We start from the raw sequence: 26,043 nt of genomic DNA, 5'->3' as shown, positions 1-26,043 counted from the left end.
GGATTGATAAGCACAGAATAGCAGCATTCAAAATGAGCTCTTGAACAATAAGGTGTGCTTGATTCAACAAATTAACAGTAATTTTAATTGCTTACAGAGTTCAAGTCTGTTGCCCTTCTAGGCCTAGAAACATCACCAGAACTTGAGGGCCACTCAGCCTGAAAAAAACCCCACCTAAACCAAAAATGCATTAACAAGCTCTGTTATTAAACTTAGTAAGGATTATAAGGATGGTCCATACATACCTTCTGAAGGGTTACAGCCACTTAAGGATGACTTAGTGTAAAAAGTCAGATCCACAGAGTGAACCACTGAGGTCTAAAATTAGTGCCTACAAAGAAATCTGTGACCTTCTGAAATCAAGAGCACAGGTATTTTGTCAGGCACAGTGAAATCAGCAAGATTCATTGTATAGGGTAAGTTGGGTTTTGGCTTTATTTGTTGTTTATTTGGCTTTTCCTTTGTTGTTTTGATGAAGTTTTTTAAATGAAGCAACTTAAGATGCTGTATGTAACACAAAAAGCTTGCAATGTTCTTCAAAATCTAAAATTTGCTAGTGAAGAGGTACAAAAAAGTAATTTTATTACATGTAGTTTAAATTTAGACAATAATTAAAAGCAAAATCCCACCCAGCTTTCCCTTCCCCCTCTGAGGGAACCAACATAATCTGAATCACTCAAGAGTGGACTTATTTCCATTAAGCATTATAAATACTGCTTGAACAGATTCTACAAAGTACACATTACAACTTATATTATAATATACCCAAATACAGAGATTTACTTCAAATTAGTTTTCCTAGTAACTCCTTTCTTCGAAGTCACTTGCAGAGGCTTTGAAGATACATCATTTTTGCACACTTGAAGCACTGGATACACTTGGTTAATTACAGCAAGTGGCCAATTCATTCACAATCATGCAAATGCAGCAAGAGATAACCGTGCCATTTGCTCCTCTATAATCCCAGAGAGTTAATGATTGAAGTGACATCATTCAGTGGCTCAGGCCAGACTGTTTTCCAACCCCAGACAGTAAATTGGAGATACGAGCAGGCGGGGCTAGAACCGAGATTTCCTAGGCGGGAAAGGCAAGTGCGGAACAGCGGCCGGAATCCTCTGCACACTGCAGCATTCCCTCTCTGCCTGAATCCTGAGCTGGATCCACCATCCAGGTTTGTTAAATGCAAGTGAGTATTTTGCTTGACATTTTTACAACAGTTCGCTCTTGAGCACTGAGAACATTTGTTTTCGCTGTGGCCTTTCAGGTTCTGTGGTGGAAGAGACCACGAAACACTTGCCTGGACCCACACAGTTACATTGTAGCTGGAAAAAGAACCCCACAAACACCGCGACTTACGGCCTCATTCTTTCAGTTCTTAAAGGCTCCACATTTACTGGCTTTTGCAATAAATTCCTTTAGCAGGGGACCATCCATTTGCCAAAATGCTGTAGTTTGTGTCACTTCTGTCAAATGATTGACACAAAACTTAAAGCAGAATTCCTCTAAGTCCTAAAGAGGTGGGAAAAAAAACAAAAAGAAAAAATGTTATCTTTGCTTTCAATCACAGAAAATATCACTGAGGCACAAATGCCTATTTATGTTTTATTTTTGCAGTAAATTGGACAAAGACACCCAGTGGCTCTGTGTTTCCCCCCCCAACAGTCACTACGTAAATGCAACAGAAAATAATGATTCTACCCACATATGTCACTATGTAAATGCAGCTACAAGAGGAAGTAACCAAAATTTGTTTCTCACTAAATAGCAGCAGTCACAAAAACCAGCTGTTCTGAGCAATATATATTTTAAATTCTCACACTTTGTTTCATCTGCATTCTCTGACAACTTTGAAACTCCAATGTAAATAGGAGATCTTGGGGAAATGATGTATAACCAAGACTGTGGATAAAGAAAATGCAGCTCTTTTCTTTCACAGTATGAACAAATCTGTTATTTTCAAGGTTGCTCGACTTCCTTCCTGCTTCTTGAAGGGCTTAGCTAGATCCTTCAAGTTCCAGGCTCAGTGTGTCCTGACTGGACAGTTTGTACAGCACAGATTAGGCAGGAGGTCCTTCTGTGCATTAGAAACAACCTCTGCTACAAGTACTTCACAGGGCTCCTGAATGTGATTCAAATGCAATAGTGGAGCACAGTGCAGCACAGCAATCCTTGCAGAAAGTGGGCTCTGGATATTTGAGTTTACTTGGAAGTGACTCCCATGTAATAATCAGAAAAGCCTCACAGACATCATTGCACCCTGGTGATGTCAGACAGAGAGGATGCCTTAAAGAGCACCAAAAAAAGGCACAGTCCTTGTCAGTGCAAGGTTCCCCACAGAACACTTCCCACTCAGATTATTTCCAGCTCCTCCTTTGAGGAGGAAATCTACTCTGTGGGGCAGATCTAAGCTGCTCTAAGGGAGGATGCTGCAGCCCTGATAAAAAAGGGCAACTGCCCACACTGTTCTAGTTTCTTTATCAGATGTTTGTAGGACTCTATATGTGAGAACACACTCTTCCTTGGCTGCTCAGCAAGCTGGCCACTGCAGGAAGGCAAAACAAACTCTCTAAGCACCATGATGTAGGAAAGACTGAATAATATTCATGTTTTCTCTTAAGGTCAATACTGAAACTAGAGCAACTGTGTGTGCCAGTGCCAGTTCTTGACATAACAGTAATATAAAAATATATCCTGGCCTAAAACCAGGCATTCTGAAGCTGCAGATCTTGACTTGTGTGGCATCTGTGCAACAAAAAAAGACAAGCTTATTAGAACTGAACACTGACAGTTGTGGTATTTTTAAATAACAAAATTAACTAGCATTTTAAAGAAAATTACATCATACACATTACAATATTTTGCACTGCTTTATTAAAAACTTCATATTCCAAGTCAATGCAACAGAAGCATACAATAAACAGAATTATTGTAGTATTAACTCTGGAAAAATCTAAAGTTCTGTATAAAAAGAAAGGCTGAGTTTCATTTGCAGATGGATGAGTTCCCAGCAAACTACTTAATATAGACTTAGGTGAATAAAGGCACAAGGTACAGCTAAGGATTATTTTAAAAGCTACAACAAGAAGCTAGCCCTGACCTAATTTTAGCCCCTTCAGTCAGTCACCAAAAGAAACTGCAGGAGTTTCATGTCATGGAGGTATTTTAAATTAGTGAAGCAGCTTCTTTTAAGTGTTGTCTTCCAGCACACCCCCCCCAAAAGAACTACATCAGCCAAGCAATTGCAAGCCCCCTGCCAGCACTGCAGCATGTAAACCCAACTTCTGTTAAAGCCCAACCCCTCAGCATCACCCATTCTCTCCTAGAAGCAGCACTGAAGCCTATGGTTCTAACTTCACTTAGCTTGGGAGCTACAGCTGTGGCAGAGTTACTGGATTCCTTACAGCCCTTACAAGCAGAATCAATCACACACCTAAGACCCATCCTGCAAACCATCTCTGGAGGCTAAAATATGGGAGTCTTCCTATTTTTTATGAACTTCTATCAAAGACATCACTATTCACAGTAGATCAGAAGCCAGGACAGACACTAACACAGCCTTTGGTTAAGGTCTGTCAAGCAAGCATCACACCTCAAGGCTCTGAAATAAGTTAGGGCAAGCTGCATGCCAGCTGCTGGAAATTAAGTACAAGAAAAAGCAATAAGTTGATTTACTGAGTACCAAAAAACTGCTTTGTAAGCGTAAGCAGCAAGTCCAAAACCAACCAATCGTAAAGTTGCCAACGCAATGCACAGACACTACTGAACACAAGCAGCCAAAGCAAGCCCAGGAATACTTCCTGATTAGTTCCTAAAGCAGCATGTTAGGGATCTAGGAGTGAAGTCAGACATTGCACAGTGAGGAGGTTTCACTCCCCTCTTCACACACTGTTGCTCTGCCTTCAACATTTATAAGGCCCCTGAAGCAGTTCCTATCCTGACACTCATCAGCATACTCTGAAAACTGGAAGTGTATTTGTCCCTAACAAAACAAAAAAACTAAAAAAACTTACCCCACCAACCAAAAAAAAAACCCAAACGCACTCAATCCCCAACCTACCACCATGTCATCACACACAACACACAGCCTTACAAATCAGTAACTTAAGGCTTAGAAGCCTGCTTTTCATTATGTTACTTTTTGTTTAAACCCTCCCCTTGTTTCAGAGTTAGTGTTTCCATCCTCAGAAATATCTGCGGACTAGTTCGCCTTCCCAGTACTGGTTTATAGGGAAAAATGAAAATAAAAAATGAGATACAAAAACTGTATTTGCCATGAGAGGTAAGTCCAACATTCTCAAATTCTGAAAATGGCAAATAGAATTAAATGAAAGTAAGAGAGAGCTTATATGAAAATGTAACCAGCTGCTTTTCTCCAGAGTTTAAGTCAGGAAGCAGCCACCTATTCAAGAGAATGAACTTTAGAAGTTTACCTCTGCATCATATCTGACAGCAGCAGAGAGCAATGAAAATGCATTTTCCACAGTAATTCCTCTCTTGATAATGTGCTGACACAGTTTTTTCAGTCTGTTTTCACAGTATGAAGTAGCCAAGTCCAAGAGCCCTGCAATTAAAACATCATGGTATCAGTCAGTTGTAAAATTACCTCTGCTCTTGCAACATCTGTTTCTGCTCCTGCAAAGCTCTATCTCTATAATGTGCTTTTTCCAAGTCGGTTACTATTCAGAAAATTCAGATTAAAGGCAAAGAAGGGCTTTTTATTACCTCATTCTGCACTCCTGTTAATCTCTGTAAACATGAAGGCTGTCCTACTAACTTGCATATCTAGTGGCAGGCACCATAGCATGAGTAAAAAGCTACTATTATCAACAAATGGACTTGAATTCAGCTTGCTGTAATTGCTCTGCTGTCCAAGTTTCCTCCCCATTAGATCTACTGAGATTCTCTGATCATATGCCAAACAGCAACTGACTCAAATTAGTAAAACATGCAAGTATTTTCACCCAGAGAAATAGTTCCTCTCCCAACCTTGACCAAACTGCTCATAGTTTGCTTCTAAATACACATTTTTGCTGTAGTTAAGTTTGCTACGACAGCCTTTTAAAGACAGCTGAATTAATCTCCAGTACAACACATTGTAGGCTAGACTAGAAGCCTGTATTTAGTCACTTATTCTGCAAGCCCTCCCCAGTTTTTCTGGCTTTGCCTTCCGGCCCTTGAGCAGTACCTATTGCATCTTCAGGCGGGAGGTCAACGCTGTCCGTGTACAAGTACTCGAGGAAGGCACGATACACAGGGTAGGAAAACTGGTCAATTTCTATCACCTCCTTCATATCCTCGTTCCAGTATGACTGGAACATGGTTCTGAAGTGTTCACACCTAGGAGACAGAGGCATCATCTGGAACACTATTACACACACACACAAATGTTACATTACAGTCCCCCCTGAAACACATATTTGGGGCACTCTACAATACTCACAAATATTTCACCATGCCCCATCAGGGCCGGCAGTCCACATTTTGATTCCTAACACTGCAGCCTTCACTATGCATTTAAATAAAACTCTTATTTTGCCCATGCTACAGAAACATCTGTGTATACACTGCAACCAGACCAACTTAACAGAATTTATTATCCCAGGAAAAGCAGGCTCAGTGAAAAATTAATGTGGACCTCCTTTTATCATCACTTCATTTAAAGCTATTATGGATACCATCTACTACAGGTTTTGGGGTCCCTCCTTCCCTCTTACTGTTTTTTGCCCCTTTGATGATATCCTAAGTTTGTTCTGTACAAATAAGAGCTGTGAAACACAACCACTACCTGATTTTCAGAACAGCTTTGTGGACATGGATGTACTTTCCATCCACACGGAACTTCAGGTCTGAGGTTTCTGGGCTGTCAAACTCTTTCTTCAGAGACTCTGCTACTGTTAAAAAGTCTTCATGCTCTACAGAAACAATTTCAAAACAAACAAAATGAGACGTTAAGAGCATCTTAAATGGAACATTCTCATCACTAACTAAAGCTAGCAACATAAGCAAGAGTTATCAAGGAAAACAGATCTGTGTCAGGGATCCACTGGCTTAAGCAGAAAAATGGGAAGGATTAATTAATCCAATAGCATTTCCTGTTGGGAAGGGCTGCTCCACAACAGCTCCAAGCAGCAATGGTCAGCAGTTCCCATTCCATCCCATTGCACAGAGGCAGCACAGCAGTAGGGAAGCACCTGGAGAACTCTGTCTCCATGTGGGCACTACCCACAAGATTCCCAGCCTCCAGGCAGCTCAGTGCTGGTGCTGGCTCAGCTCATCTCTGCCCCCTGACCTGCAGAGTGCTGCTAATGGGAGTCTGCAACACCCCTGAAATCCCTGGGGAAGGGGCCTGCAGCACTCCAGCCACACTGACACGGCGTGGGCTGGGCCTAAAAGAAAACAGGTCAGCACATGGTCATCTTTCTGTGCTGGCAGATTGGATACAGCCTGCAGGCTGATGAGGTCCTTGCCAGGGCTCATTAACATGAGCTATCACTGACACCAATTACTCAGTTTATGAGTCAGTTATAACAACACAAAATCCAGCAGCAGTGCTGCTGAAGGTACAACCAAGGACACAGAACCTCAGCAACTCTGGAAGTGGATTAAAGCAGAAATACCACAGCTTTCTCTGCTGAGGCCTGTGGCACCGGTCTCATGGAGGTCCCACTCTGTGTGTCTCTAGAAGTCATACAGAAGTTGCAGCACAAGCTATCTGAGGCTTTTGGTAAAGAAAGGCCTCTGAAATTTCAGAAAACCTAATCTAACCCACTATTTTGATGCATCTTAGATGTGCGTTTCAAAGCAAGTGGCTTCTAAGAAGTGAAGCATGGAAAAGGAAAACAAATGGATTTCTACTAAATGGAATGCAATCCACAGGACTGTATAGAGCTCATCCATATACAATCTGCACACCACTCTTCACTGTTAGGGACACTAAATTATTTTGCATTTAAGAAGAAATACTGCTGGAACAAACTACTCAGAACTGGCAAGCCATGCCTGTGCCACACAAGAGCTTGCACTCCTCTCACTTACATGAATCACCCACAGAAACTGCATCTCCTCTGGCCCAACTAAGCCGTGCTCCAATCCCTCTCCATTTGCTCATGTGATCTTTTTTGCTAGGTCATGAGCTTAGCTTAAGCTATGCAGCTCAACTTTCACTCCAAATACTTTCAGTCCTGCAAATTTGTATTTCACCACAGTCAATCCTGAGTGGCTGATTCATTTTTTTGGCAGGGACACTGTAACTGTAAGTAGAACAATAACCTTTACACAGAGTTAGCTCTCCCTAAGAAAACAAAACAACACCAAAAAGCCCAAACAAGCAAACAAAAAAAAACACCCATAAGAAAAAAGAAGTGTTTACTCCTATGTGATTAAAACAGATGGGAAAGGAAAACACATATGGAAAATGGAGATTTAAAAACGCTGACAGAACTAATTATTTTGATTTAAATATTCAGTAAGATTGCCAGACTAAGTGGGGAAGAATCCCCAAAGGCTAAGAGGAATTAAAGTGCAGGTAACAGAGGTCAAACACCTGGCTATACTCAGTCTGGGAATACCTCCTAAAAACAAGGGACTTGAAAGCAGGGAGAGATGTCATTTAAACAGCTCTCACTATTAGCAAAAGGCAACAGACTGGACAACCAGGAGACCCCCACAAGTGTGGAGGCAAGGGAGAGCAAGACCAGCACATATTGCAGAGGATTAGAGAACGGAGAAAGTGACAAATGGGATAAAAGCAGGCTTAGATTTACTCAGGAGCCGACAGCTGGGAGTTAATCTTCTCTCTCTTTAGCATCTCTACTCACTTCTCCCCTACAGGTGAGATGCTGTTACCTGGACCTCTACAAATAACATGCTAAATGAGACGTTACCACAGAGAACCTGGGTTAGGACAAGCCAAAGGCAACAGTAAAGTCTGAGAGACTTAACTGGAGAGAGGTTACTTGGGATGTGATCCATGGCTCCCCAAAAACAATTCCATACAGGGACTAACAAAATTAGGGTCTGTTGTCAATAGATTAGATGTCCTAAGAGATCTTGAGAACTGAGGCAGCAGATGTAAGATGAAACATTCTTATTTTTTTGAACATGAAAACACCTTCATGTTTTCCAGGAAGTCCAAGCTAAGCCCTTTATAGCCTATTTGGGGTCAAATAAGAATTAGCAGCATGTGGATCAAGGAAAATAAAGAAAAAAGGTTTGAGCTTATTTGTTGGACACAAAGACAGCACCCCACAGAGTAATCCAAGGCAGTATAAGAAGAGAGTTCCAACCGAAAAAGCAATTATATGAGAGTCTTGTTTCACAGGGACTATTATTTACAAGTCTGCCCATCTTTAAGGATAGTCAAACTATATATACTTGAGACAAATCATCTCATGAAATGAAAACTTGGAATTCTGTTACTTTCAAAACAAGAAAACACAGGGGAGAGATTTGCTCCTAGAAGGGCAAATACTAATGAGGGGAAAGCTACAGGCGACACTTAAAATCCAAAGTTGTTAGATACCAAGAAAAAAAAAGCCTCAGGAGTAATCTTCCAAGCAGGAATAGTTTTAAGAGGAAAAAATCCCCGAAGTTTTGTTAAATGACTCAGGATTCCTTCCTGGACCTGGAGTTCAAACAACACAAACATAAGAAACACACTGTGAAAAATGCATGTATTTTTTGATTGGCTTTTTGCAAATATTAAAACGAATATTATATGTGTTGTGTTAGAAAGTTATGCTGTATTAATTCTCTTAAGTAGTGTGCTAAATATAGTTTTAGATTATAAAAAATGTTAAAACAGAAACTATGCTATGTAAGATACTTTTTTTAAAGAGAGGACTTGCAGCGAGATAGCAGCCACAGGACACCTAAATCTTTCAGAGAAAGGGAATTTATTGCTCTCTTATCAGAAGACATGAACTTCTTCCCACCTCGCTCAGCCCTGAAGATGCCGTTAGGATTCAGAGGAAGAAGTTGACACTGACCAGACAGAATCCTGTGTTTGAATGGAATTTCTGCATCGTGTATGAGATGTATGAATATGCAACAGGCTATTGCTTTTAAGGGTTAATCCTCTGTTAATGTGTACTTTTTCAGGCTTATTTTGCCCAGACAAAGATACCTGGACATCCATAACTCTTTGTTTCTGTTGTCTCGTATCGTCCTAATTCAATTTGTCCAAATTATTATTATTCTCATTATATTACTATTTTTATAACCGTTTTATTACTGTTAAACTTTTAAAATTTTAAAAACAAGTGATCGGCGTTTTTCACACACAATATTCATTGTGCAATGGTAAAACAGGGCTTGCTTTGGATGTACACTGGCAAACAACCTTGTTACCCTTACCCTGGATCCCCAGCTGCTGAAACAGCAGAAGGAAGCCGAAGGAAGAAACAACTCGCCACTGAGTTGCCAAGCTTCCCTCCTCGAAACAGGAGGCTGCCGGGGAAGCAGCGTGCTGCACCAATCACGAAGGGACACAGGGACAGCGGGAGCTCACCTACGGAGAGCAGGCGCCACATGACGGCGGGCGTGGCGAAGCAGGCGAACACGTCGTCGGTGCAGGCGAAGTGGGTGAGGTGCGGGAAGGTGACGGACTGGCCGCGGCACTGCCCCCACATGTACACCTGGCCGCTCTGCGTCTTGGCCGCCGACGTGTGCGCTGAGTGGCAGGCGGCGATCTCCACCACCCTGCGGGCACAAGGAACACCGTGAGGCGCTCGCAGCACTTCCCAAAGGCCTCACCAAAACAGCAGGCAATCAAACTATGCAGCAACATCCCCGCACTTGGGTTTTTGTCCTGCAGAAATGTGATACTGCTTGAACGGGTATTAAAAAAATCCCACAATTCAATTTGCAGATTGTGGATTTTATTGTAATCAGATGTTGCTTTAGTTATGTCCTTATCAACTGACTTTCCTCCTATTTTTTCATAACTATGGGAAAGGGAATAAAGAAAAAACAAGTTTTGTTTTTCCCTCTTAAAACAAACACACATCAGAACTTATTCTCAAGAAGAAATTTCTTCTACCTCCTTTTAACTTGATTTTTGTAGGTTGACAGAGCTCTGACCTACTGCCTGTACTTCAGACTTCTTATTTTGCTGTTCAGCTTACTTTCCTCAGCACTGAAATTCAACATGAAACACAGTGCTTCATTTGAGGGGAGTGAATTCTTTAAGAGCTATGGTTGTTTTTAAATAAAGTCTACATAATCTTTTCACCCATCTCAAACAGCTTTTTAAAATACTAAAGCTGCTGATGCTCACTTATCTATCCTGTTCTCCCGTTGCTCAGGCAATCCCTAGATTCTTATCTGAAACACTGCAAGAACTGAGAAGGAACACAGTTCCAATTAAAACACCACAAAGACATTGCCAGAGTTCCTGTAAATGTGATAAGTAAAACAGGGAGGGTTCCCAAGTTCAAAATAAAAGCTATGCTTTCCTGTTTTTTCTCTGTGGTAAACACATCAGAGGATTTCATGCTTTTGTGCCAGAAGCCCATCAACCAGGACAAACAAATATCCTTCCAAGCAATCTAAGAATACACACACAAAAATGTGTATTGCTTTACAGAACAATGCCCATAAAGAGTTCAATTTTTAGGCAAAAAAAAAGTTTTAGCACAACGTTCATATTTAAAGTGCAAAAATTATTTCAAGACAAAACTCAAAGAATCTACATCACTTTCAGCATATCAATTTCTGGCAGAAAGAAAACTGATTGGTGGTTTTACACTACTGTCAACTTATGAACCCCTATGCAACATCTCTGCAAGACACACCACAGAGTATTTATTTTAGAGACAACTCACTTTTTATCACAGCTATCAAGCTGAACTACTTCCCTCTCCAAACCTTCTTTTCTCAGCAGAACAGATTGTTCTTTTTACAGACTATACAGCACTTCAGCAGTACCAAAGCACACCTATGGTACACATAGTTACAGCACATGTACAGGGTAACGTGTTAACCATGCATTTAACACCAAAATTCAGGAGGATGACCTTCACAGCTGTTCCTCTGAGCTAACACAAAATTAAGTCTAAACATTCCTTACATCTGTATGTGCAATATTTTTCAAGACAGCACCGAATGAAACCTCCTAAGTAACTGCTGCCAGCATTAAATATAAATGACAAAAGAATTACATAAACTAAAAGATCAGGAGCAGCAGTAATGTGCTTCATGGGAAATGACAGCTCACCCACTTTTAGCACTGTTTCCAAGGGAGCCAAGTCAAGCAAGATGAGTAAGTTCAAGTGACTTATCTCTCCCTTAGATCCCAAGCAGAAGTTCTAAAGTATTTCCCTCTGCTTCATCCATTGAACAAATGCCAGCTTTATTATAACCCCATGCTTGGGTTCACATACAGTTCTAAATGCAATAGCTCCCCTTGGTTTACTCATTAAATAAATCACTAACAAAACAAAGTTGATCCATCTGCAAATGTACACATTTCTCTTTCACTGCTTTTTAAAGAATATTTCATTTTCCTTCACTAGTGTCAGTTCCTTCACAGACAAACCAGCCCCACAGCAGTGGTTTTTATTGTGATAGCTCCTTTCTTCTTTCTCTGACCTCCATTTTTAAGCTCTTAAACATTCTCAATACTGTGAAGCTTTAAATTTAAAGTGTGAGAAACAATAAAAAATAGGAATGACTTCCCAAATGGGGGAGAAAAACAAAGCAGAAGTGTTTCCTAGTTAAGAGGAGACTGCAAATTAAGAGATCTGTAGACCAAGACAAGGTACATTAATGTGCCCAGAGAACACACAAGGGCCCAGAGATTGGGACTGAGGCCCACATTTGTAGGTGAGCAGCAAAAGAGCTAGCCCCAAATATGAGGCTGATGGGAGGGTAATGAAAGAGGACTGACAAGGGTTAATTTCATTCTTTTATGAGTCCAGGAAACTAAAAAAACTACAAACTACTAAACTGGTACAAGTAATAAATATGGGTGCTAACTGTCCTTAGCTCAGGCAACCTTGCAAATTGAGTTCTATTTTCATGGTGGACTATTTTAAACCTTTCAAAATTGTTTTTCTTCACATGTCACTTTGTGCAAAGGTGGTGTTTCCTTTCTCCCCACTTTCTTTTTCTTTTTTAATGTAGGCCTCAATTCATGGCTTGGTTTATTGAAAATTTCATAGCTCCAGTTTTAAGCAATGGAACAATATACAGAATAGCATAACACTTATTCCTTCATTATCTTTCTGTATCAGGTAAATGCAAAGTACATTTTGTTCAACAACCATTACAGACAGCAAAAAGCACTCAGTGATCATTGTAAACAATAAGTTACCATCCTTTCCCATATTTTGAACATCAGCAACAGAAAAACAACCCACCAAGCCCTACACATGCATGCTTCCACTGCTGGAGACCACATAACACATGCTCAGACTTTATCAACCCAGAAAGAGCTTGAGCAAGATTACCTTTCTTTTTCCATCATGATCTGCACAGGGCTGAGCTGGTTACTTTTATTGCCAGTCCCCAGCTGCCCGTAAGTGTTAGCTCCCCAGGCATAGAGCAAGCCCTCATCTGTTAGTGCTAGAGTGTGCGCATAGCCACAGGCAATCTGTAAGTAAATGTAACAGCGTTACTGCTGAACCAAACACAATGAGACACAAGATATCACACACAGTACCTTGGAAGGATCTCAGGCACTCTGCACCCAGCACCACAATGGGGTACTTCTCAGTACTGGCAGCTAACACAAGGTATGTTGGCTGTGGGTACTGCCAAAGTCCCAGCTTCATTAATTGCATTGGCCGCTCCCAAGTAACTTACTGCACACTAGACAAGTCTCCCTAGGTGCTACCTGCTTTATTTGCACGTGAGAAACACAGAACTTCTGCATCACATCTTGCAATGCTCTGAAAGTATTTCAGAGCTGGATTATTCTGAATACAGTATGAATACTCTGTAATGAGGAGAGCTGCAGTTCAACAGCTAACAACCCTTCAACCCAACTTACCACATTCAATTCTACAGAACCTTCCCAAAAACCCAGGAAATCCCAAATTTTAGTTTAATTTCTAGCTAGAAAAAAAAAAAAAAAAACAACAAACCCCAACCCAAATCCAAACAAACCAAACTAAATCCAATCACCAAACAATCAAACCCACCCCCACGTCTTATCTTTCCTCTCCCCTTGCTTCTAAAGGACTAATTAGAATACTTAGAACAAATTTGAACCTCTGATTTGCCTGGTCTTTGACTAGAACATTTCATTTAACTTTGTAACAAGTATGCAATTTGTATCAACTGCAAAATTCAGTAGTAGTTACAGTAGCTAACTTTAAACCTTTCCAAGCATTTACCGAAGCAAGTATTTCACAGCTTACTTGCACCTCGTATAAGCAAAATATAATTAAGTGTAGCTAAAAAACATTCAGCATTGGAAGTAGTGAGATCTAGCAGCAGGTGTAATACTCCAAGGAGAGGTTTCCAGCAGAAGCCAGCAGCAGGAATGCACTTTCCCTTCCATGCTGGGCATACCTGGAGCACACAGACGCTGTGCAGCGCTGCCACCCTGCACGGGGTCAGCTGGTTCCCGTTGTTCCCCAGCCCGAGCTGCCCATTGCCATTGTAGCCCCAGCCATAAACCTGAGTGCACAAGGAAAACAAAATTAAGCCACTCTTCACCAGGAGTACACAGAACTTAAGACTTAGTATCAAGCACAAGCCAAGAAAAGTATTTATTAAAAAATTGTGTGCTATTTGAAGAGCAAGACAGAGAAGACTGAAAGATACTAAGTAAACGGCAGTGACCTACTGCACTCAACTTCTCCACCCTGCATTTACCTTTTAAAGAAGCTAAAAAACACGTCTTTGAAGTACTAGGAATTTGGCAATAAACTTACACTACACCAAAATCTCTTCCATAGCATCAACACTTTGACTTTTACGCCATCCTTTCCCTTACTACTTTTCCTTTTTTAAGTTATTCTGATGAACTGATCAGTTTAAATGGAAGTCCCCAGTTTATCTCTAATTCTTCCTTTAGTTTTGTTACAGTGGACACACCATGACATACATAAGGACAATGAAAACCCATCTCAGCCTCAGGGACTTTGCAGTCCTTCCATTCACAAGGAGATACTACCCTCTGGTTGGTGAAATGAAGTAAAATAGAGGTCACAGTTCATACCTAAGAGCAAGACAGCACCATAAACTTATGTCAAATGGAACAGTTGCACACTGGGAGGGCAATGTTTAAAAGAATGCTTTGGGTTTGTTGCTGGTAATTAAGCAATGTGTTTAAAAAACAGGATCAGCCAATGTATCCTTGCACAAAAATTAACTGTTTGATTGAGCATGCTTTAAAAGAAATAAACTGAGACTAATTTAATGAATTTGAAGAATTTAACACCATTTATGTTAAGTAATATCTTGCAACATGAAGACAGACATAGTTAATACAACTGTTCAAATTCTTGCAGCTGCAGACTCAGTAAGAATTGTGCTCCCACACAGTCTTTGCCATAAGAAGGGATATTGAAAGACTGCATCTCCAGTCACTTGCAGTGTTTTCCTGCAGCTGGCTCACAGAAGTTGCCAGGATACCTCTGTCAATAACAGCCCTAACCTGAGCACTCCCTGTCAGCATTTCTCCATATGCAGACACCAGCTTGGTGGGCTCAGGTGACAGAATGAGGGAAGGCAGCAGCAGCACTTACCTCACCATTGTTTACTACAGCCATGGAGGAGGTCTGGCCACAAGCAATGCCAACCACAATTTTGCCCTGCAAGCAGTTGGAAACTCTGCGAGGAGTTGGCTGGTTGGCTGTAGATCCAGATCCAACTTGACCACAGTTATTGTAGCCCCAAGCATACAGCTGTCCATAAAAACAAACAAACAAAGCCACAAAGTTTAAAGCTTAATAATAGTAATGATAGCAATAGATAATCTTCCCACAGGCAGCACTAGATTGGGTAAGCTATCCTATTTAACAAGCTAAAATGCTTAAAGTTCGTTTTCATGAATGAAAATTATAAACAGCTTTAGGACTCATTTAGCAAATAGGAATATAGCACTTTTCCAGCTTATTGCAAAAGAATAATACCATCTGACTAAAACAGAAAACAAAAGGAACATCTTTCCATATTAAATACAAGTCAGACTGTAAGACAAAGAGCATAGTGATTGTCTTTATAATTTCATTATGTTGAAAAAGGAATGCAAGCCAGATCATAATTTGTTTCCCAGACACACTTTAACTCCCTAGTTTAGAGCTATGTAGTTTTCTTCAAAGAACCCTAAGCCAGGTTTACTGCTGGACACTCATCATACCTCTTCTGCATCTTTCAAGAGCTGTGAGAGCAGGGTTTTGTCAGTTCGTGTTTCACAGCAGCATTAACAAAAAAAAATCCACAATTTCTGTCAGTTTAAAGTTTCTTGTGGCAAACTAGTACTAATACAAGCAAAAATATGAGTTCCTGTTATCTGAAAGTCAGGAAGACGGGGAAGTAGTTTGGTATTAAAAAAAATATAACACTGTGGTTTTGGTGTCTCCCATTTTATTACATGTATACATGCCCACAACTTGGAGTAAAAATGTTTCTGAGGGTTCATTCTCTGGTGCCTCATCCAGTTCAAAAGTCTGGCCTCTTGGAAACACCTTCCACAGACATGCTTGGCAGTACAGCACACTAACAGGTACCCTTTGTGAGGAGCCTTCACATCCTTTGGTGCCAGAAGCTGTCTGTTTACTGCAACACCAAACCAGGAGTCATTGAAAGTCATTAAAAACTAACACCTCCACCAGCACCAAAAAAAAACTCCAACCAAAGACAAGAACAAAAGACCCCACACCAACACAACTTATTTACAGTTAATAACATGCATAAAAGAAAGAATCAGTCCTTTGCTTTTTATTACTTCTAACTGCTGCATCTTTGATTCCTACTGAATATTTGAAGATGCCTAATGAAATACTTTAATTTTAATAACAGCAAATATTTAGATAGAGAATCTCAGAAGGTAGATCAAAATGCCAAAGGACATGCCAGAGAAGCATGAATGTTTGCATTCCTTTAACTCTATCATTAAAATACTTCTTTTTTAAATTTGCACTGCATTAAAATTGCACTGAACCATACCAACCAATTATGCCAAGTATTTCCACAAATACTTCCAACTTCAATGTCCCCCTGAGGCTTCAGGTTTATTAGGACACGAGGAGGCTGGCAGCCAAATCTTTCTGTAAAGCTGCTTAACACATTTTGCTGCTTTCAGTGCACTCAGCTCTGGTAAAAGCTCAGAGCACAAACCAAGTTACTGCAAGGCACACCAGGGATGGATTTAAAGTACATTAACGAGCCACACTGGCAAGCCAGCTGCAAACACCAGCCTCATGGTCAACACAAAGAAATTTCCCTGCTTCCACTGACATTTCAAGCGTGTCACATTTATGACAAGAAACAGCCTGGCCTGCACAGGCAGCTGCCACAGAGCAGCTGGCACCTCCAGTGTAAGCAATGTGCGAATGTCCCCTCCTCCCTGCATGCTCACCAAGTCTTACCTTTAACACAGTCAAACATGACAGCACAAAATCCTTCCTAAGAGTAGGCTCTTCTTTCAGATAAAACACTGAGCACTTAACCCAATCTCTCTTTCCTACCCTTAAAATACTTGGTATTCCTGTTGCACTATTATTCCATACTGGGCCACAACACAGACATGCTCAGATTACCTGGATGAGAAGAGCTGTAGTTTCCCTTTTCACTGTCAAAAGGGTTTAAAATTAGAGCTTTTCTTTTGTTAGTGCACAGCTGAAACCAGATTTTCCACTGTGCATGCATTGGTCAAATCTGCATAACTGGAAACTAATTGGATGTGTTTCCCACAACACATAGCCTGAAGCCTGAAACAAACAGCATGAAGCAAACTTGGATATAAACCAAGTGCCCTTTCATTAGCTACACAACAAAGTATTCAGAGGTGTGCAGAGCAACATTCTTCTGCAGTACCAGTGTGGAAATGCAAGACATTTCTACAAGAAAGACTAAATTCTAACCCAGTAAATACAAATTCAACACACCCCCTAACTAAGAGAACTGCAAGCAAATAAATAACATTTTGCACCTCACAAACCATTATTTCACCTCTAAGTGGCACATCTTTCTAGTCTCACCCCTGTGAGAGACACAAAAGTTTACTAAGTTGTATTTCTCTTGTTCTGGGAACAAGGTTCTGGGGTTCCTTTTTTTCTTTTTTTTTTTCTGGTGGGTGGGGGGGTTAGTAATTTGGTTTTTGGGGTGGCTTTTTTTTTGTTTTCAAGTCTGCTCTGAAGAAAAGCACACCCTATTTTGAGATAGCAAGAGAAAAGCTTATATTTGTAATTACACTGTAGAAACAGAAGTTCAAACTGCAAAGTCACATCCACTATTCACTTCAAGAAGGAGATTAAGAGATTTGAACAGGTTTCAACTTACATCTCCATCCAATGAGAGCGCCATGGAATGATGAGAGCCACAAGCTACTTCCACCACTTTCTTTATTAAGAGATTTGTGCAAACTTGAACAGGAGTAATGCCCTGATTGGTTGTGCCATTTCCAAGTTGGCTGTAACCATTATGTCCCCAAGCATACACTTCACCGTCTGCAAAAATATTTGTGATGAAAACCACTAAAAACTCCAGGGAGGTTAAGACAGAATTTTAAGAAATTATCAAATACCAACAGGAAATTGAAATTAACAAACTATTAGAAGAATCATCTGTATGCTAGAAAATTATATACTTTGTTTTAAATTTATCTATCACAGCATATTCTCTAGATTGTGGAAATACATGAAAGTGCACAGGTAAGACAAAGTACATCATAAGTGACAGTGTAAAATGCTACAACCTCAACATAGTAGAAATGGAAACTTTAGCAATTACAAAATTCATTTACTTCCACTTAAGACCAACAAGAACCTCTTAGTGTACATTGGCCAGTTAAGTTAATGCAATTACACTATAATCCATTCCTGTTAAATGCAAGTTTAGCTTAAAATCTGTAATTTATGTTTCTATACTAAATGTTAATTTTCTACCTTCAGTACAAAGAACAACATGGGGTCCACTTCCATAACTGAGACTGGAGATCTTCTTTCCACATAAGGCTTCCAATTTCTTTGGTACTATGGTGCTCTGATTATCTCCAGTTCCCAAACAATTACTGCAATTCAGTCCAAAAACAAATACCTGAAAAACAAAAGAATATTCACTTCAAATGTTTTATACTCAGGTATGCACAGATGTGTAATGCTCAGGTCTTCATTAACTAGGGACAGTGTTTCACCTTGGATCTCCAGGGGCCAGAGACATCCCACAGGGAAAGTAACAACCTCAAGAGGCTGCACAAGGGCACTCCGGATGTTAACTGAATTATTCAGATTCATACAGTCCTGGAATTTAGGCTTTTTATTTTCAGGAACTGCACCCTAAGAAGTCTGAAATTGTGAAAAGTGGAAGCCACCACCTTCTTTTAAAAGCAGTTTGTAAACAGCAAATAAAGCATAAGCATGTAAAGAGCTATATTGCGGGAGGCTCATCCTACAGGCACTATTGATAGGACTTTGGGGAAAAAAATCCTTTTCTACACAGTCTTACCAGAAACCTTCCCATCAATACATCCCAGAACACCTGTCTCATTTTCTTTCAGCAGCACTATGCTATGCTAACTCATTATGAGTTTCTGAATCATTAAAATCTAGAGATAACATTTCAAGGTATTTTTTACTTGGCAAGCCATAACCTCGTTTTCTATCTTCATACCTGTCTGCACTTAACTTCAAGCTACCACACCTTCTTTTAAATTCTGCCTGTCTTCCAAAGAGCATATAATCTATTGTGGCTTTGCCATGTGAAAGCTTTCTAAACTGTCCATTTATATTGTGCCCACACAAAAATTCAAAAAAAAAAAACAAATGTTATATCACCACATTTTAGATTTCACACAATGCTTTTGAGAAGCTATTAATCTACAACACTCTGACACCGGGTACTTGTGGCAGCTCACCTCGTCGTTGTGCGTGATGTAAATGGCTTCGTTGGCCGACGTGCCGAACACACACGCTTTGCGAATGGAAGCGATTTCTTGGGGGGAAAGCAAGGTGAATATTGGCCACTTGCCTACGTCCACCATGATGCTGCTGTGTGTCATGGCGCCTCTACAAGCAAGAGGACATTGCTGGAATAAAAAAAAACACAAACAAAAAGCTTATTAAAAAGAGTATTTTGCGCTTTCATTAACAGACAATAAGGGAAATTCCTTTACGTGGAGAAAAGACAGGTAGCTCTGAAAGTAAATATCCTATTCTGTATGAAATATGGAATTGTATTTCCATGTGTTTAGGTGAGCAAAAAACTAGTCACTGGAAAAACAAATTGTTTTCTTAACAGGGTATTTAACTAAACATCTGCTCTCTAACAAGCAAACTTATTAAAAATTTGTGATCTAGCAAATATCCACTGGTGGCAGAGTGGAATTACAAGGGAATTTTCAAAGGGGATTTCAGCAGCAATTCCAACTTATAAAATTTTCACTTGTGAATTTTTTTGGTAATCTTAAAAGTTACAAATGCCATGTAAGCAAGCAGTTGATATATATGTGAAACATACAAATAAAAACAAGGCTGGAGCTGTTATGAACATGACCCAAATCTGCCATCTCTTGTGTAATCAAAAGCTGTTATGGTCAAAAAATATTTGTGAGAGCAGGAAAGCATGAGCTTGTGCAATTACGCAGTGAAACACATCAGAGAACAGCAATTAAGTAAAATTGCCATAATCTGTTACTTAGAAACCAGGTGGATCACATTAATAGCTGGAAACATGACAGGGTATAGAGATGTTTGCCAATGAAAACAAACATATAGAACCCATTCTTCCCCAGTGCCCCCTCCTCCCAGTTTCCCCAGGATGAGTGCAGCAGCTCAGGAGCAAAGCTGACAGCACAAACACCCAGAGCTCATCAAGGCACTCAACCCTGCACATCACATTGCTCACACCCTGAAGGGACTCTGCTGCTTACAATCCATGATCCATGCCCAGGGCCATCAGCAAGTTCTGTGAAATGTGGAGAGCATTAGGTGAAGAACTCCACAGAATGTCAGTGACAAGACAAATCACCATAAAACAAAAAACCAAGAAGGCAGGGAATCGTTCCATGGGTAAGAATTGCAGTCTCTACCCAGATGCCATCCTCTCATCAACACCTAGTTCTTTTTCATTTTTTGCTTCAGTGCAACCCAATCACCCTATTCTTTGCTGTGCTTTCAAGTCAGGCTGCCTCTTGATGGTGCCTGGGTACCAGGTATGGGTAACAGTGAGAACACAGACAGCCTCTCCACTCTTCTGATGCTTGGTTCTCAAACTGTGCTGACAACCAACACTGGGCTTCAGAAAGCCATTTTACAACAGCAGTCAACTGTTATGCAGTGCAGCTGTTTCTTGGAAGAAGGGAATTTTAAAAAGGTAGCAATAACAACAATTAAAAAATTAATTTTGAGAAACACAGATGTCACTGTGGAATTAGGTCCATTAAAAAAATACCCTAACACAAAACCCAAGCAGGGTTGCTTCCTTATTAGATTTCATAACTTTGATCCAATAAACCCTGCTCTGCTCTACAGGCACCTCTCTTACTAGGAGCCCAACTTAACTCTCCATTTCACATTTGAAGCAGGTCTTGAAAACACCTGAAAGCTCCAGATGGCAAATGCATAATAGATTTATTTGTTTTTTGGGTTTTTTTGGTTTTTTTAGAAGTCTACCTGATGGCAAGGCATAGCACATTCTACACAGCTAAACAGGTTTGGATGCATTTAAGCCTTCTTAATTTCTAGTCCAGTTACAAGCCCAGGCTAGTTAGCTGCCAAGATTTGTCACCTCACCTTGGCAAGTCTCTTAACTTGTATGACACTATCAATCAATTAAAACAAGGCAGCAATTACTTGTTCTTTTGAGCAGAGCAAGGAAGTGTCCCTTCTGACTTCACCTATTTAACTTGCCTCATTCAATACACAACTGCCAAAGCACAAACGTGTCAACCTGGATTTTTAGAAAACTATTTTCTTCACTGAAGTAATTTTCAACATAACCTGTGAAGACAGGAAGACAAGGTGTTATTTTGCCAGAGAATACCCTAGCCAAGTGACAAGTTTGACAGCACCCAGAGAACCTATTCTACCCTACAAGTAGTAAGTGCAATATGTGTTGCCTTTTCTCTCCCTTCCTGATCTGTGCACTAGGTCTCCAACCCATTTGGCCTCTTTCTCTTTGGCTCTGTATGACTCAGTTAATCACTGCTCTCTGACAAAACCTTTCCAAGCACTTCCAAAACTAATGCAAGTTATGCTGCACTTCCCACACCTCACAGCTCAACCTGACATCTTATCAAACCAATACTGAGAGATAAAAGCTTTCAAGCACATGAGAGTTCCCAAATTGGAGATACAAGCAATTAACTCCATCCACAGGTGAAGATCCTTACAATTGTTAGCAGGTGTTAACATTGCTTTTCCCAAAACCACGCTGTATATTTTCAGCCATTTCAGCTGTTACTACAATTCTACAGTTATTTCAGAGGTTTTCCTCAAAAGGACAATTCATCTGCCACTGGCAAGTTTGTTTCTTTAATAAATCTCAATCCTGAACTCTATCCAGGATTTAGGAACCAATGAAGGTTCACAAAAATCCTTAAACCAAACAAACAACAAAAAACATTCTCTTGCCTTTTATGCAATATGTGCTGTTTCTCCTCAAGGACACACTTTTCCCTGCTCTTGAAATATTAACTACTGTCCTTAGAGTCTGCTGTTTGCTGGAGTACCTATCATCACTGGCTTTCACCATTTCTATGGCAGCAACAGCAGCTGTTTTCCTATATCCTTTTGTCTGAGAGAGAGAAATTACACACACACCTGAAAGTTCTGGGCTTTGTACACTGACTACTGTTTCTTAACTGTAATTGCACATAGAAAGCTCATTTAACTATTTATTCTCCATTTTCCACAGAAAACAAATACTCCACCTAGGCAGAAGCACCACCTTTTTATCTCTAAAAACAGATTCCTTAACAACCCCAGCCAATTTCCTAGTTGTCCAATAAAATAATAAAAGTTCTGGCAGTCACAGGAAGGAAAAAAACAAAACTACAAGTGAGGAAAAAAAGTATTTGAGAAATCTACTTTTAAATGTAGGACTGTAAATGGAGGTATCAGTAAAGTTACTCAGTATTATGAAAACTGAAACCAAATTGATTCTAGGATCCTGTAGGACATACTGCACACTTCCCAAAGCAGCAGATGCTCTGTGATACCGTGACTGACCCCTCACACCAACCACGCTCACGCTTCATCCCTGCGCAGCATTTGCCTGAATCTGGTGGGGACAGTGGGAAGTTTCTTCTGGGCAAATCCTTGCCATGGAAGGCTGACGATCCAGGAGACTCCAGACATGGCACCACAAGCAGGAGCACAAAGAAACCCAGCGTCCTTCCCTCACCCTTCCTGCAGAGTGTCAGTCCCACACCTAAGGTTATTTACTTTTCTGCTACAGCACACACCGTGCAAGGGCTGCCCCGAAGCTGAGGGGTTTGTAAGTATGTAAATGTAGCAGATGGAGCCCCAAGCAGCCAAGGTACTTTAATCTGCATGCTAATAGCTCTCTCAATATATTAGCTTCAGGCTATTGCTCTGATTCCGTGTGCAACACGGCAGCAGCAGCAGCTCCGAGGAGTATCCGTCATATATCAACACCCAGATCTTAAGTTTACTGCAATTAAAAACCTTATGAGTATAAAACCCCTGAGCTTAAACTGGCTGCCCAAACTGCTTTTAGAAACACTGCGTGCCACCTCTCAGCTGTTAATTTCTGCTGCATGATGCAGAGATAGACAATTATACAACACAAAGCTTTACTTTGCTGCAAAATGAACCAGCAGAGGGAGTTTATATCAACAACACCTCTTCTCACGGCTCTGACATCTCCAAAATGATCCAGCAACCTCAGTATGCAAACAGAAACAGATCACTCCTTGAATTTCACTCAGGCTAAAAATAAGCAAAAAAGGGCGACTTATAAAAGAAAGGAAACTGAACTGGCCACATATTGTGATGAAAAAGAAATTGACCTTAGGTTAGGCACCAACATTAAGGCAAAAACATCTACATTTGCTCACAATTTCAAAAAGCCACACACTTTTGGACCTCAAAAATTCTGTGTTAATTTGCTGCCTACACATTCATCTCCTCAGTAATTTGCTTACTAAATAAAAAGCCTGCAAGCCGATTCACAGTGGCACATGAAAGACAAACATGAATCCTGCCTTAAAAAAAAAAAAGGCAGCGTTTACAAAATGCTTTGTTAAAATGATTTTAGATACTGTTCTACAGAGTTTATAGTTCAGCTAAATAAATCCACGCTGGATACAACAATAGCCTAACACAACATCCTACCGGGAAAACAGTACCAATTGTCCTCGGGACAAAAAAAGCTACAGTTAACTCCTCAAAGATTATCCCCTTATTTGCAAAGGCTGCTGGAACACAATCGCACATTTCTTTTTTTCACTCCCTCCTTAGGCTCCAATGTTGCAGCTTATTCCAGAAAAGCAGACCTACTCCTGCACAGAAACACTGCAGGCTCAGGCCTTCATTTCTCCTAATTGTCTTTGGGAATTATGAACAGCAGTGAGAACACAAAAACTGGCTTTAGAACAATGCAGGGTGACTGGCACACTAAATCCCTTTTTAATTTGAAGTACACCTTAACCAAGGAAGAATCAAATCCTTCATGCCATGCCGATCTTCCCCCAGTGTACGTTTGCTTTTTTTGATTTCATATCTTGGCACTGAGAAGGAACAGAGAAACCATACATTATCATTATATTAACAATACTATTGATGTTAAGTAGATGTATGAACCAAAGGATGCTACTGAGGCATTCTCCCTGCCAATGAAGAGACCTGCACACCCTGAAAAAGTGTGCCTTAACTTACTTTCCTTGGACCTTACAGGAAGCAAAATTTCTATGGCAAAACTCCTGTGTTCCAAACCTCTGCACAATTATTTATTCAGATGCCCTTAACGAGCCACACGGGGAGGAAAGAACTACTGATCCAAGGGCTGACAACCAAACCTCCTGTTTGTTTTGAGTAACCAGCTGAGAGAGATAAGCAAACAAAAAGCACCGTCATAGAGTGAATGCTGCTGAACATGACTGGTTTAGCCACAGGAAACCACCCTTATGAGGATGACAGCCATCCACCCACCATAACAAACCTCCAATTACAAAACTGTAATTACAACCACACTTTGCCTTAGTTTCTTTTTTTTTTTTTTCCCTACGCTAAACCACTAGTGCAACTTATCAAATCCATTCACTGAGGACGTCTTCTAAAGCAACGCCTGTCTTCCAATCTGACATATGGAGAGATAAGCATTCAAGGGGAAACATTCATATTAGGGCACTAAAGAATGAATGCACCTTTCCAAACAGCTTCTAAAGTTTCTCCTAAAATACTCTGTGCTCCAAGTACATTTCCATTTATGATGCCTTGTACTCTTTTCTCTTGATCCCACCCCTTGTCGGAACGATTTAAGCCCATTTTACCTTCCGTCAGTAGAGGACAGCACAAACGGGTCACTTGAACTTTCTAAATCAGAAGCCTGCTATTTCCTTATGAAACAGGTAAATATTCCTTTAGCGTTAATTTACAAGAGTTTCCTAAGCTGAAACTCTGCAAGTTCCTTTAAAAACAAAACAAAACAAAGCAAATCCTCCCTCAGTTTAGAAGAAGCGCGTTAAAAACCCGAAGAAACGCTGTAACTATTCATAGAAAGCCGAGCGAGGAAAAACAAAAAGCGTTGAGTTTTTCCTGCCCCTGGGTTGTTTGTGTTTTTCCCGACCAGCCGGGTACCTCAGTCAGGCTCCAGGAAGCCGGCGACAAAAGGGAAGGATAAACCGCAACACCACGAACCAGGAAAATAAAAGAGAAAAAAATCAGTAAGACCACACAGTGTTAAGGACGTGCAGGAGGAGCCTTCCAGAGGGCTGTGGGGGAAACTGGCTGGCGGCGAGGCAGACGCGGGTGAGGGTCCCCACCCCACCCCACCCCAGCCCAGCCCAGCCCAGCCCAGTTGCGGCGACGAGGACCCTCTCCCTCCCTCCCTCCCTCCCCTCGCTCTCCCGCTCCGCACGGGCACCGCCACCCTCGCAGCCCGGGTGCCCGCCCGCTGCCCGCGGGCGCTAGCGGGACGGCGCGGGGCGGGCGCCGCTCCTCACCCGGTGCCCGCGGCGGCTCCCGGCGGGCTCCCGGCGGGCTCCCCGCGCCCGCTCCGCCCGGCGCGGCCCCCGCGCGCCCCGCCTGCCGCCGCCGCCGCTCGCGCTGCCCCTCACGGCCGTCGGGGCCGCGCGCGCCGCCGGCACCGGCGCACGTGACCCGGGCGGGAGGAGTGCGGGGGGGGCCGAGTTGCGCTGCATCACGTGACTCGCCGGAGGGACGCGGGAGCGCGGAATGGGGGGGGGGGGGGGGGAGCCCCCCCTCCTTCTTGACCGTTCGCGCGCTCTCCATCACGTGGGCGGCTCCTCGCTCCCCATTGGGCGCCGTGGGTGCGCGGGGCGCGTGACGCGACCCCTGCTCCGCTATTCCCCCCCATTCCCCCCCCAGCCCGGCCCGGCCCCGTGTGGGGCGGAGCGGAGCGCGGATGGCGGGGACAGGGCGGCTGGGAATGACCTCGGCATCATCCCGAGTCCAACCTCCGGCCCAGCGCCGCCGTGTCAACCAGGCCACGGCACTGAGTGCCACGCGCAGCCTTTCCTTACGCACCTCCAGGGACGGTGACTCCACCAGCTCCCAGGGCAGCCCATTCCAATGCCCTGTCACTTTCTGTGAAGAAATTCCCTGGCACAGCTTGAGGCTTTGTCCTGCCACTAAATCACCTGGGAGAAGAGGCCGACCCCCACCTGGCTCCACCCTCCTGTCCGGGAGCCGCAGGGATCGATTGTGTTCCCCCGAGCCGCCTTTTCTC

At 41.8% G+C, this 26,043-nt stretch overlaps 1 protein-coding gene across 2 annotated transcripts; it reads right to left on the bottom strand.

Moving 5' to 3' along the window:
* Positions 1 to 561: 561 nt before the first annotated feature.
* On the bottom strand, positions 562 to 25,375 carry RCBTB1 (RCC1 and BTB domain containing protein 1). Of its 2 annotated transcripts, none has more exons than XM_058800475.1 (12): positions 25,298 to 25,375; positions 19,028 to 19,198; positions 18,060 to 18,210; positions 17,455 to 17,621; positions 14,697 to 14,855; positions 13,516 to 13,623; positions 12,450 to 12,592; positions 9,509 to 9,699; positions 5,786 to 5,912; positions 5,186 to 5,337; positions 4,431 to 4,561; positions 562 to 1,509 (listed from the first exon to the last, which is right to left on the bottom strand). In XM_058800475.1, exons 2-12 carry the CDS (start codon positions 19,169 to 19,171, stop codon positions 1,369 to 1,371), a joined length of 1,614 nt encoding a protein of 537 aa, XP_058656458.1. In that variant the 5' UTR covers positions 19,172 to 19,198; positions 25,298 to 25,375; the 3' UTR covers positions 562 to 1,368. The 2 variants fall into 2 exon arrangements, with proteins under 2 accessions (XP_058656458.1, XP_058656459.1); XM_058800476.1 differs by lacking the exon at positions 25,298 to 25,375 and adding an exon at positions 24,012 to 24,098.
* Between the last annotated feature and the right edge of the window lie 668 nt (positions 25,376 to 26,043).

This window comes from Ammospiza caudacuta, chromosome 2 (genome assembly GCF_027887145.1).
Source record: "Ammospiza caudacuta isolate bAmmCau1 chromosome 2, bAmmCau1.pri, whole genome shotgun sequence".
Lineage (NCBI taxonomy): Eukaryota > Metazoa > Chordata > Aves > Passeriformes > Passerellidae > Ammospiza > Ammospiza caudacuta.
Note: the sequence above shows the minus strand (reverse complement) of the source record. Positions and strands in the feature narration are given on the sequence as shown.